Source organism: Pseudorca crassidens, chromosome 19, assembly GCF_039906515.1.
Source record: "Pseudorca crassidens isolate mPseCra1 chromosome 19, mPseCra1.hap1, whole genome shotgun sequence".
NCBI lineage: Eukaryota > Metazoa > Chordata > Mammalia > Artiodactyla > Delphinidae > Pseudorca > Pseudorca crassidens.
In genome coordinates this window covers 12,709,992-12,724,046 of record NC_090314.1, presented here as the reverse complement: position 1 = coordinate 12,724,046, position 14,055 = coordinate 12,709,992, and the positions used below count along the sequence as shown (strand labels likewise).

The 14,055-nt window shown below is 38.0% G+C and overlaps 1 protein-coding gene and 1 non-coding gene across 3 annotated transcripts in view; one reads left to right on the top strand and one right to left on the bottom strand.

Annotated features, from left to right (window-relative positions):
- The window catches only part of RABEP1 (rabaptin, RAB GTPase binding effector protein 1), a 103,902-nt gene that overhangs the window by 68,219 nt on the left and 21,628 nt on the right, over positions 1-14,055 (bottom strand). Inside the window, exon 2 of one of the 2 annotated variants that reach the window (XM_067715657.1) lies at positions 57-185. The exons of the other annotated variant lie outside the window; for it this stretch is intronic. Coding sequence (XP_067571758.1) covers positions 57-185 — 129 coding nt within the window. The remainder of the gene's footprint in view (positions 1-56; positions 186-14,055) is intronic. 2 annotated transcript variants of the gene reach the window in all.
- Positions 12,830-12,965, top strand: LOC137213721 (small nucleolar RNA SNORA70). The gene has a single exon (XR_010938343.1). It is a non-coding gene; the product is annotated as a small nucleolar RNA SNORA70 (small nucleolar RNA).

The following is a 14,055-nucleotide window of genomic DNA, read 5'->3' as shown; positions in this document are numbered from 1 at the left end:
CTTGACATTTTAAGGCAGTTTTAGTATGGGGGTTAGGGGAAGACTTATAAACTTACCCTCTTTAGCCAAATACAACTCTTTAAATTTTGCTCTCTTTTGATTAAATTCTTGCTCAAGCTGCTGCTTTGCACGTAAAAATTCTGCATTAATTTTTTCCAATTCTGCTACCCGTTGCTGAAGAGAAACTGGAAAGAAAAATACTAGTTAACAAGTAATAACTTTTATTCATAAATTAAGTTACAAGAATAAATTAGTATTGTGGCTACACATTTCTATAATGAAACAAGTGGTCAACCTTCTTCCAAAGATCTAATATATTCTAGGAAATTCTAATTTTTCAAAAAAGACACTTCTCCTAGACTTAATACACACATTGTGAATGAATCATGTAAAGTGAAACAGCACATATATGGAGAATCGCATAAGGCAAATTTCCCAAAAGAAAGCTTCTAAATTCCTTTGTATAACTGACAGAATGTCAATCCACTTACGAATTGTTAAATTTTGGATTATTTGGGCTATTTACCTCACAAATGAACCCACTACCAATCTTGCTAGCTTCTGTCTCTCTCAAGTGTTATGAGCAAAATCTAAAGGGCACCCTGATTAGGACAGCCATACCAGCCTGAACTACTCTCCCAATTTCAAGATGATTCATTACCATTATACTGAAATCATAATCAAGAAACCTTTCATATAGAAAGGATACAGAATCGTACATTCTGTATGAACTCTCAATGACTGGGAGATTATCTGGTTTTTAGATTAACTTGATTGTGGTATGGCAGGGATTGGGACACATTTTTACTTTAGGGGCTCTATAATTTGGCCACAGCTAATTATATAAACACCTATTCTGACCAAACCCAGAGGGTCTTTTGGTTCAAGCAAGGAGAGGGAATTCAGGAGTCCAAACCCCTGACCTCCTCCTTTTCCCCAACAGCAACCTAGCCACAAAGCTATGACCCTAATCACTCCAGGGGATACTTATCAGTACTAACACCTCTGCCTGATTACCTAGGTCAGCAGAGGTCTCAGTTCCCTACAACGAACCACCCCCAGATAATCATGATTTACTAAAATTTTAACCATGATCTGAGATTATCTCTGAAGGTCTTCCCCCACAACCTATTACTCAATTTAACTGAGATTATAATTTTGTAACACACAGAAAAAAGACTGGAAAAAATGCACCAATGATTTGTCTATGAGAAATAGAATTATGGCTCATTAATTTCTTCCATGTGCTTTGCAAAGTTCTCTACAACTCCTTTGATAATAAACAATTAACTAAAACCACTATTTGCTCATTCCCATGACATCTTCAGACTAGCTTCACTACAGATCTAACAGCATCGATGTAATCCATGGCAAAAAAAGGAAATGACAGCTGCTTTGAGTTCCATGTCATTAAAGATAAGGAGTCATTTTGAGGAGCAAACATCTAGGATCTTTAGGTCAAAGCAAAGAATGACATCTGGTCATCTGAACATGTGCTAACCTTCAGAGAAAGACAAGGATGGAGAATCCACTGGAAGGAGGACCGTGCAGTTATTTCATATTTACCATTTGAAATCATGAAGGAAATGGGTTCTCTGTGCTATTTACCTGTCTTGGTATTTTTATTGTCCAATTCCAATTCTTAAATAAACTAAGCAAACTTTCCACTTAACATTTTAAAGTTACTGGTACCTACTGATTAATACATGGGTTAAGGAAGGGCACTGGAAAATAAAGAAGAAAAAGCAGGATCCCTCTGTTCTTACTTTCCCTAACAACTACATTCCCACCCACTACTATCTTCTACTAAAACACACTCACATACACACACACACAAAATGTCCATACCTTTCAACATTATATTTATATTTAGGAGCGAAGGCTAATGAATCAATAAAAACTAAAATGCAGCCTTTAAAATTACAGCCAATAAAGATTAAGCGTGTTTCCACTACTCCCAACGCTGTCCTGGCTCTGACCCACAGTTCAGGCGCCATCCACACCCACAGGTCTGGCTGCCTCTCTCACGATTCAGAACAAATTTCAACTCCAGGAGTCATGATCCCATTGAGGATACACCAAGTAACTCCCTTATTTGTTTTCTTAATAAAAAAACTTAAAATCTCCCCCCCAAATTTTTTTTAAATCCAGCTCAAGTACTTCTAACATACTGCAATTCTACAACACAAAGGCCAAAACAACTGCTTTTTACAAGAATGCCTCTACTGCTATATGTAGAAAAATCAATTCACCTTGCATGAGACAGAAAGTTTACAAACAGGCATATCCTATATCATAATGCATGAGCAACCAACCACAAATCAAACTGAAAACAGATCTCATCACACAAAATACTTTATTATTTTTCTAACATGGTGACGAGCAGTTCACAATAACTAGCTAATAGTTCATGTAAAAAACCACTTAGCCTGGCATATAGAAAAAAAAGGACGTTAGCTGTAAACTAGTGAGATTTACTGATATTAAATGAATAAGGAGAGACTTCCACGGTGGTCCAGAGGTTAAGACTCCACTCTCCCAATGCAGGGGGCCAGGATTCGATCCCTGGTCAGGGAACTAGATCCCACGTGCCACAGCTAAAGATCCCGTGTGCCACAATTAAGACCTGGTGCAGCCAAATAAATATATATATTTTTTAATGAATAAGGGAAAACAGCAGAGTGATCAACTGGCTTTGACAAAAGACCAAAAGTCACTTCCAGCCTCATGATTCTGACTCAGTTCCATGCTTAGACTTCCAGCTCATATCCTTCCCTACTACCATGTATCAACATGGACAAATTGTTAACACCAACTTCAACAATATTAAGCCTGCTGTAACTCACAGCTTACAGTTATTAGTATATCAGCCTTTGTTAAACATTGCACACATTCCGTATATTGCTACCTTCGTTTGAGTAATAAAAAAAGGTGGGACACTATGTTATGCAATAGCTTCCTTTTTTTTTTTTTCTTCCCCCACCCCCCATATGCGGGCCTCTCACTGTTGTGGCCTCTCCCGTCGCGGAGCACAGGCTCCGGACGCGAAGGCTCAGCGGCCATGGCTCACGGGCCTAGCCGCTCCGCGGCATGTGGGATCTTCCCGGACCGGGGCACGAACCCATGTCCCCTGCATCGGCAGGCGGCCTCTCAACCACTGCGCCACCAGGGAAGCCCTGCAATGGCTTCTTTTAATGCTTGATATCCAAAGGGAAAAATTATTACATCATTTATTCAAAATGTCTGCATTGGTGGTATAGGGGTGAGCATAGGTGCCTTCGAAAATGTCTGAATTAAGCAATACAGAAAGGAAAGAATAATATGGCAAATAAATGAAGGAAATATTCAATAATTCTTAGGTATATCTCCTTCCCTAATTTTGATATGAATGGGAGAATATGTAATAACTTAAAAATATCTTTAAGCCTCAAGCTGTGTCCTACTATTACATTCCTCTAAGAGTGTACTAAATTTGATGAGACACTATCAATGGGAAAAGAAAAAAAATACAGTCTAGATCAAATACTACTACAATCAGAATCTTTTTGTTTAAAAATGTTCAAGATCCAAGAAAACACCTATTTCAAGGAAAAAAGCATAACTCCAGTGGAACAAAAGAATCTGAACAGTTCCTGAAACTCAGAAGTCTTAACCTGTGTATCACTGGCTTTTAAAATGAAACTGTTGGGCTTCCCTGGTGGCGCAGTGGTTGAGAGTCCGCCTGCCGATGCAGGGGACACGGGTTCGTGCCCCGGTCCAGGAAGATCCCACATGCCGCGGAGTGGCTGGGCCCGTGAGCCATGGCCGCTAAGCCTGCGCGTCCGGAGCCTGTGCTCCGCAACGGGAGAGGCCACAACAGTGAGAGGCCCGCGTATCGCAAAAAAAACAAAGTAAAATGAAACTGTTAAGTATGGTAGGTATGTACACCCATCCAATGGAATAATATCAAGTCGGAAAAATTACATTAAACGATTAAGACACAAAATTGATATAATATGATCTTTGGAAAATATATGTATTAAAAAAAGACTGGCAAGAATATGCCAAATTATATTCAGAGTGGTTGCCTTTCTGAATCAAAGCATAATTAAAAGGATAAATTAGGGACTTCCCTGATGGTGCAGTGGTTAAGAAGCTGCCTGCCAAGGCAGGGGACACGGGTTCCATCACTGCTCCAGGAAGATCCCGCATGCCACAGAGCAACTTAAGCCCATGCGCCACAACTACTGAGCTTGCCCTCTAGAGCCCATGAGCCACAACTACTGAAGCCCGCGCGTCTAGAGCCCATGCCCCACAATAAGAAAAGCCACCGCAATGAGAAGCCCGTGCACTGCAACGAAGAGTAGCCCCCGTTCGCCGCAACCAGAGAAAAAGCCCGCAAGCAGCAACGAAGATTCAATGCAGCCAAAAATAAATAATTTTCTTTAAAAAGGGATAAATTACATTGATTGGGTTTAAATTAAAAGATAATAAGGTGCTTCATCTTTTTTTTTAGTTTTACTGATTATAATTTTATCTTATTGCTCCATCTCAATCTCTTTGCTCATAAAAAGTGCATATAACTTACTTCAGTGGTCTTAAAATATTTTAACACACTATATAGTCATTTTTTAAAACTACACTTACATTTTCCCAGGACAAACAATTTGCTAAAACAGATAAATTTTCTAAAAAAATAATCTCTTCTGTTTCAAAAGTGGCCTTCCAGCTAGGAAACTACCTTCTCCCTGTACTCTGAAAACTAATCATGTCCAGCCTCTTTGAGGAATTACTAAAAATGATTATAATTTGCAGTAAATCTACCCACTGAATTGTGCTTTGTTTAGAGAATATTAAGTAAATCCACAATTACTTAGCATGCCTCAAGAAGGAAGGGGAAAAGAGAAAGTAAAGTAAAGCAGTCCACAAGCAGGTGACTGGGTTAACATTACCAATCACTTCACAATATTAGAGGAAACAGATATGGCACTTGGGAATCACTTTTTCCATAATACTAAAGATAATCATAAGTTCTTTAGTGTAACAGAAAGTTGTCAATTCACTTCATATAATCCTCCAAACTCTGACTTTAGCAACTTTAAGAAACTGCATCCTTTTACCTTGTCCATTTACTCAGATGAACCATTCTGAAACAAAAAAACATCTGGTGATGAAGTTTACACAAAACGTCTTCTTAGCCTTCATTATGTGAACCAAAGTGAAAATCCTTATTTTCTTTATTCTTTTTTGCAACTCTCTTAAATAATTATGCGTCATAATATTTCAGATAAAAGATAATAATACTTTTTAAATAATGGGTTTCAAATAAGAAAGTCAATTATTTCTCATGTAAAGATTAGGTGTTTATGTAAACGACTTGAAAATGTTGTTATAAATCTAGGAAAAATATTAAATGAAGAACTGGCACCAAATTTTAATTCAGGTGGAAAATGAGATAATTGAAAAACTAATTAAGAAGTCTTAAAAAGGGCAAAAGCAGAATTAAAGATGGAAAAGACTGATTTGGGCGAGGGGTAGCAGGGGTGGCAAGGATAAAGGTGGGAAGAATCAAAAGATACAAGAATATTTTCTAATTTTCAGCCTCCCTAGAGATGTTAATGATCAAAATTAACTAATAACCTCTAGGCATTTGCAGTGTGGAATTTTCTGGGTCTAATTTTTAGTTTACATTATTGAGTGGGAATAATTAGGATCATAGTGTTGCAAGGATTTTAGAGATTATTCTAGTCCAGTGTATTTCAAACTAAATGCCAATCCATTAGTGAGTTGTTACATCAATTCAGTGATTAGCAATCTGCCTTTTATTTATTTATTTATTATTTATTTTACTTATTTGGGGGGGGGGCTGCATTGGGTCTTCGTTGCTGAGCGCGGGCTTTCTCTAGCTGCGGCGAGCAGGGGCTGCTCTTCGTTGCGGTGTGCAGGCTTCTTCTCATTGCTGTGGCTTCTCGTTGCGGAGCACGGGCTCTAGGCGCCCAGGCTTCAGTAATTGCGGCACGCGGGCTTAGTAGTTGTAGCACACAGGCTTCGCTGCTCCGCGGCATGTGGGATTTTCCTGGGCCAGGGCTCGAACCCGTGTCCCCTGCATTGGCAGGCGGCTTCTTAAGCACTATACCACCAGCAGTCTGCCCTTTTTTTTTTTTCTTTGCGGTACGCGGGCCTCTCCCAGCGGAGCACAGGCTCCGGACTCGCAGGCTCAGCGGTCATGGCTCACGGGCCTAGCCACTCCGCGGCATGTGGGATCTTCCCGGACCGGGGCACGAACCCATGTCCCCTGCATCGGCAGGCGGACTCTCAACCACTGCGCCACCAGGGAAGCCCCAGTCTGCCTTTTAAAGCTAATAAAATATAATAGGAAATATCAGCAACACATTTAATATGGGTATGTGTTATTTCATAACTGGGTTGCAATGGAAAAAGTGTTTCTTACTGTGGAGAGAGGTTAAAATAGTTTGAAAACCACCAATTCCTAACTCATGTAGGAATCCATTTCTGTAACGACACAGACATGTGATCATATGGCTTACACATGAACATAAATCTAATAACTCAGTTCACTGCCTCATGGGGTAGCCAATTCCACCATTAAGAAATTTTAGATTATCCTTCCCCCTTTACTTGGACAATTGGTCATCTGTTATAAATATCTGTTTTTAGTAACAGGACCCTAAATCATCTTCCTGAGAGATCTTAGTTTTGGCCTACAGAATTAGCAAGGAAAATTTCTAATATCTAACATCTATACTTGCCCTCTCCTTTCTTCTCCAGATGAAACATCTCCTAACCCTTTAATAACTTCTAAATTCTTCATTATCTCAAGTTGCTCTCTCTGAACACTACAGTTAGTCAAAATTCTACATAAAATAGGACACACTGATCCTAACTCAATACCAGCTTAGTAGAAACATTATATCTGGGGGCTATATGCTTAATAATGTACTGTAAATTTACCCTAGCTTTTTTTGGCCATGACTTCACATTGTCATTGTTAGCCCAGAAGATTAATGTTAATCTAACACTGTTCTTAAATCCTTTTCACTTAGACTTAAGCCAAGGCTTCCTCCAACCTATACTAGTGCGGTTCAGCCATACTGCAGAGTTTTGTTTGAAAACAAAGTTTTAAGTTAAAGCTAGAGATAGAGCCCTTTGGTGCATCACCCGAGATCTCAGGAGAGGTTGATACTGATATATTAGATTGCTCTATTAGTTACAAATTCATTCCAACCATCCTCAGTATCAAATCACATTTCATCTCATCCATGATTTCATACCAGTATAGTCAAATGCCTTATTAAAATTCAAAAATAAGCCATCTACAATTTCAGACTCAGAGAGGCTTGTGCTTCAACCCAAACCCAAGCACTTTCATTATATGAACTGGGGAAAACAAGTTTAACCTTTCCAAGATTTCATTAAAGTAAAGATGATACCCATTTTGCAGAGTATCACATGCAATGAGGATTAAATATACCATCATATAAAAGCAACTCACATATAAGAGGCACTCAAACGATAGTTACTATTAACAACTTCAGAATTTAAATAATTTCAGGTTGACAACTGTCCTTAAAAAAAATGGAGATGTACATTAGGCTCAACTTGTTCTAGAGATTCTTCCTATTGATAACTACAAAATCATTTTATTTTCTAAAATGTTCATAAATCACTTACTTAATAATCAATTCTTTTTTAAGTGTTCCAGAAATTGTATTTAAGCAAAGTTATCAATTAAGACAAGCAGGTAAACAAAGTTTTGAAAAAAGTCAAAAACAGAGAAAAGAAGCAACTGTGAGCAAAGGAATGGGGATTTCAGGGAATGTTCAGTAGACAAACAATGCAGTATAAACTATATTCCAGGCTCTATTCCTGTATTTTTAAAGGCTATAAAGCTATATTCCACCATATACTCCCATATGGAATATATATTGACAATGTGAACCACGCAAAGTCTGAAACAAATAAAGATAACTTGAAAAATTAACTATACACACTACTATATATTAAATAGATAACGAACCAACAAAGACCTACTGTATAGCACAGTGGACTATACTCAATATTTTGTAATAACCTGTAAAGGAAAAGAATCTGAAAAAGAATATATGCACACACATAACTGAATCACTGTGCTGTATACCTGAAACTAACACGACATTGTAAATCAACTGTACTTCAATTTTAAAAAAAGCTAACTATATGGTTGAAATAAACTATGGACATTTTTTAATACTGGTCAAGATATACAATACAGTTCAACCACAATTACATTCATTTTACCAGATAATTTTTAAATCACCTGAATTTCTGATTACATTTAGCCCAATTACCATAACTGTCAAAAGCCTGTGTTCAACAGCTGATATAAATACGCATGGATAAAAATGGATAGTTACCTATTCAATTTGTATAAACTGGTATTATTCTACTTCTCAACTATTTCAAATACCAAATGCCAAGCCAGATGAAAAAGCATGATTGTGTCATTTGCAGAGACATGGATGGACCTAGAGACTGTCATACAGAGTGAAGTCAGTCAGAAAAACAAATATCGTATATTAACACATATGTGGTATCTAGAAAAATGGTACAGATGATCTTATTTGCAAAGCAGAAATAGAGACACAGAGGTAGAGAATAAACATATGCATACAAAGGGGAAGGGCAGGGGGTGTGGGATGAATTGGAAGACTGGGATTGACATATATACACTATTGATACTATGTATAAAATAGATAACTAATGAGAACCTACTGTATAGCACAGGGAGTTCCACTCAATCCTCTGTGGTGACGTAAATGGGAAGGAAATCCAAAAAAGAGGGGATATATGTATATGTATAGCTGATTCACTTTGCTGTACAGCAGACACTAACACAACATTGTAAAGCAACTATACTCCAATAAAAATTAAACAAAAAAAAAAGAAAAAGCATGACTCTCACTGGACTGATAAGCAGATATCAGTCTGCTTATATTATTATCAGATAATATTGGATATTTAAATATTTTAGAGCCCCACTTACAAGACAAAGAAAGCTATTCAAAACTTAAATATCTTAAGTTTAAAACTTAAAGAAGGCTTACTTAAGGAAACAGCCGAAAGAATTCAGTTTTCTGAAAAACTGAATGCCTGTTAACTCTACTGGCATTCACAAGTAGAACTACATCATGCCACTTCAGGACCTGGCTTGGAACTCTGAGAATTCACTATCAGTGAAGTTGCATTTAATCCTTACTTTGTGCTTGAATTAACCGTCAGTAAGGTTGCTGGTGGGAACGCAAAATAGTACAACCACTTTGGAAAACAGTTTGGCTGTTCCTTACAAACACATACCTACCATATGATACAGAAATCCTACAAATGAAAACATATTTCCACACAAAGATTTGTACACAAATGCTTGCAGCAGCTTTACTTATAATAGCCAAAAACTGGAAATAACCCAAATGCCCACTATAAATGGACCAATAATAGTGTATCCATACAATGGAATATTAGACAGCAACAAAAAGGAATGCATTACTAATCACACAACATGGCTAAATCTCAATAACATCACGCTCAGTGAAAGAAATCAGATACAAAAAGTATGATCCCACTTATATGAATTCTAGAAAAGACAAACTATAATGACAGAAAGCAGATCAGCATTTGCCCAGAAGTGGGGGGGGGGGGGGGAATTTAACCACAAAGTGTCATGAAAGAACTTTTTGGGGTAAAACGTTCTATAAAACAATTATGGTGATGGTTACAAACTATATAGGTTTGTGAAAACTCATGAATCTATATAGTTAAAACTAGTAAATTTTAGCATAAATTATTTTTTAATCAGCTTTATTGTGGTATGTGTTTACAATCACAAGAATAAATCAGTGCTTGGTAACAGCCTAAATGCTATCCTCATAGCCAGTTTTATTATCCTCATAGCACTTATCACTATCTGAAATTATTTCTCTAAATATCTGACTGTTTAAATATTGCTCCATACTCAAGCAGACCCTCAGCGAAAATGGAGACTTTATGTATTCTGCTCGTTGCTACATTTCTAACACCTAGAACTGTGACTAGCACACGGAAGGTGTTCAATAAACATTTACTAAATAAATAAGTAAATGAAAAAGTGAGCTGGAATAACTAAAACCCACTGATGAAGAGGAACATAAGTCAGGATTTTAAAAGATAGCAAGGATCTAAAGAAGCAAAGGAGAGAAGAGTATTCAACTGGGAACAATCAAAGGCAAAGGGAGCAAGACAGTAATGCATATCTGTCTAGGAGCCAGCAAGCAAACATCTCTGACACGGGGAAAACTGCGACTTTCCCCACTTTGCACGTAAGTCCCAATGAGTTACTTCTTGGCTTTCCAATATGGCAGCCACTAGCTACATGAGTCTACTGAACACCTGAAATGTGGCTATCTAAATTAAGATATGTGTTAAGTATGAAATATATATGGAATTTTGAAGACTTTAGTACAAAAAAAATTTTATTATCTCATTAATACTTTCTATAGTGATCACATGTAGAAACTGTAACATCTGGAATATACTGGGTAAATAAAATACATTATTAATCTCCACAGAAAGTTATACACAAATGTTCAGAGAAGCATTATTCATAATAGCTAAAAAAAGGAAACCCAAATGTCAATCAACTGATGAATGGCTAAACAAAATTTGGTATATTCAGACAACGGACTATTATATGTCCAAAAAAGGAATGAAGTTACAAGACAAGTTACAAGATGGATGACCCTTCAAAACATTATGTTAAGTGAAAGAAGCCAGACACCAAAGGCTACATATTGTATGATTCCATTTATATGTAATGTCCAGAAAAGGAAAATCCATAGCAACTAAAAGATTAGTGGTTTTGAGTTAAAACCACTAATTAATTAATGGTTTTAATTAAATTAAATGGTTTTAATGGTTTTAATTTAATTAAAATTATTTTGCTATATGAATTAAATCTGAATAAAGCCGTTATTTTTTTAAATTTATTTCACCTGTTTCTGTATTTGGAAGTGTTTGTTTTGATTTTTTTTTACTTTTTTAATGTGGCTGCTAGAAAAAACTTAAGTTACACCCTTTGGCTCACACTACATCTCTACTGGACAGCACTGTCCTAGAGAGTTTATGGTGGGGGGTGATACCCTGGATATTTTGAGCTCTCAGTTTTACCTCTATTTTTCTTACACTCTCCATTTTTCCCAATTTGCCAGCCTGCTTCAAGTATCACCATACTTCAGGGCCAACTTATACACTAAGATCAGTCATCTTAAAACACTAGATTCCCTTTTCCCCTGTGCTTTTACAGTTAGCACAGTGTTACTCTACTATAGTATGCAGATTGTTGCTGGTCTAATAAGATAAGGAGTTTGTGTAAGAACATAAAATCAACTAAGACCCTAAGCACATTGCTCAGTTCATCGGGCATTTTCTGATGAAGGAAGCAGTACACTAATTTACATTCTGGTGCAAGTTCTTTCTCCCCTTGCAGAGCACTGCTATAGTAGACAACTGTCATATCCACGGCTGCCCATCATTTTTTAGTCTTTCTACATTTAAAGACATTCCATTTTATGAGTTTCAGCTCTCCAAAACAGAATTCAAACACAAATTCCCAGTCTCGCTTGAAACCAGAATGCAAGCATGTCACCTAAGGCTCTCCAATCAGACACACACAATTGCAACTTCAGTTCAGAATTGAGCAGTGTAAAGAAACAAGGTTCCATTCTTGCTGCTGTAAGGCTTTCAGTAGCTTCCCAGCGGTTAGTCCAGTTCCTGAAGCAGAAACAGCATCAGTGAAAGTAGCAATAGCAACTGTATTATAATGGAGCTTCATATGCTCCTCAGCACCAGAGAAAACAGTCTTGCCTGTCAGGCCAGTTCTGTGGCAGCTTTTAGCCAGAGACAGCAGTGATTCTCAAAGTGTGCTTCTGAGACCACAGAATCACTATCACCTGGGAACATGTTAAAAGTGCAAATTCTCAGACCCCATCCCAGACCATCTTGATTCAGAAATTCTGGGTGTGGGGCCCAGAAATGTGCTTTAATAAGCTCTTGAGATGCATGCTAGAGTTTGAGAACCAACGGCCTACAATCTATGTCTCCCCGCTTTCTCAATGACTCTGTAAACTACTTCACATCTTCTCAAAAATTCCTTTTATGCTTAAACCAGACAAAATGTTTTGTCTGCAACAAAAAACACTAAGTGAAACATACCATATCGTCACTCCCATCACCATTCTCTTAAAAACTGCTCATAGAATTCTAGACACTGATTAAAAGAAAAAATCCACAAAGGTTAACATTGGTTAGAAGATAGAAAAAACTCTAGAAAATCTGCTTATAATCAACCCGGTTGATTTATTTCATGACAGTACGTGGAGGCACATACTGACTTCCTTCCGAAGGATACCAGTATGGAAAGGCCAGGGAGGGAGGGAGAGAAACTTCAGTTTCTTGAAACTGTAACAAACACTACCCAGCAGGGATGATCAAGGCTAGCATCAACACAGATAACACTGATAAGCCACGCTGATAGTATGCATCCTTGATATGATGCAACAAAAGTGGCACTCTACCTGTGTGGTCTCCTCCCCAAAACCCACAATTCCAGTCTATTCATGAGAAAAACATAAGCCAGATCCCAACCGACAGACAGTCTAAAAATACCGGATCAGTGCTTCTTAAAACTGACTAGGTCATCAAAAAGTCAGAGAAACTGTCACAGTCCAGAGGAGCCAAAGTACACATGGCGACTAAATGTAATGTGGTGTCTAGATAGTATCTAGAAACAGAAAAAGGTTATTAAGAAAAAACTAAGGCTTTGCAGCCAATTAAGCCAACCATGCTCTTTTCTCCGTGGGGGCCCGGTGTGCAACGGCTGCAAACAGCAGCCTCCTCCATAGTGTATGCAGCCTGTTGCCTGTAATGGGTTGCCCTAAGAGAGCCTGGAAACAGCCCTTTCCAGTGAACGTTTGTGACTGGCGTGCCGTCCCCAGTGTAGGCTCCAGACAGGTATGCATGGTGCCTTTGGAAAGCCCCAGGGCACAGCGGCCAGGGTCCACATAGGCCAAGTCATAATGTCCACCCACACCAAGCTGCAGAACAAGGAGCATGTGACTGATGCCCTACGCAGGGCCAAGCTGAAGTTCTCTGGCTACCAGAAGATCCACATCTCCAAGAAGTGGGGATTTACTAAGTTTAATACAGATGAATTTGAAAATATGGTGGCAGAAAAGCGGCTCATCCCAGATGGCTGTGGGGTCAAATACATCCCTAATCGTGGCCCCTGGACAAATAGCGGGCCCTGGACTCATGAGAGCCTTGGCACTGTCCCCTCCTTACTCACGCCCACCAATAAATTCTACTTTTCTGCCAAAAAAGAAAAAGCTAAGGAAATCTGAATAAAGCAGGGACTTCAGTTAAGAGTAATGTGTCAATATTAGTTCATTAATACTGACAAATGTACTATACTAATACATCATGTTTTTAACAAGGGATCCTGGATGTGCAGTATATGAAAACTCTGTCCTATCTTTCCAACTTTTCCATAAGTCTAAAACCATTTTAAAATAAAGTGGTTTTTTTTTTAAGCTATTGGTTAAACTCTGAATCGTTTTCAAATTCAAATAAATGAATACCTTTACTAAAGCTGTTACCAGAGGTCTGGCACTGTTCACCACGCATCAAAGAGCAACTAGCCCTCCCCCACCACACTGCTCCACCTCCAAAAGAGCCTTCAAGCTTAATAGAAATGAAAACCTCATGCATTCGAATGCTTAGCTGAGTAGACTTCCCTTCCCATCTGACTTACTATTATACTCTATAAGATCCAATTTTATCTCCTAACAAACTTAGTTTTGCTTAGAGTCAGAGAACAAAGGATATAGAAAAAGCAGAGTTTAGAGATTAGTGCAGTTCGTTGAAAAGCCCCATAGGTGAGAAACAAGTCCCACAGACTGGATGACTGGGTCACAGAGAAAAAATAAAACAATGACTAGAACTGAACTGGAATTTGGTTACATTTAAAGTAAAAGCAAACAAACCTAA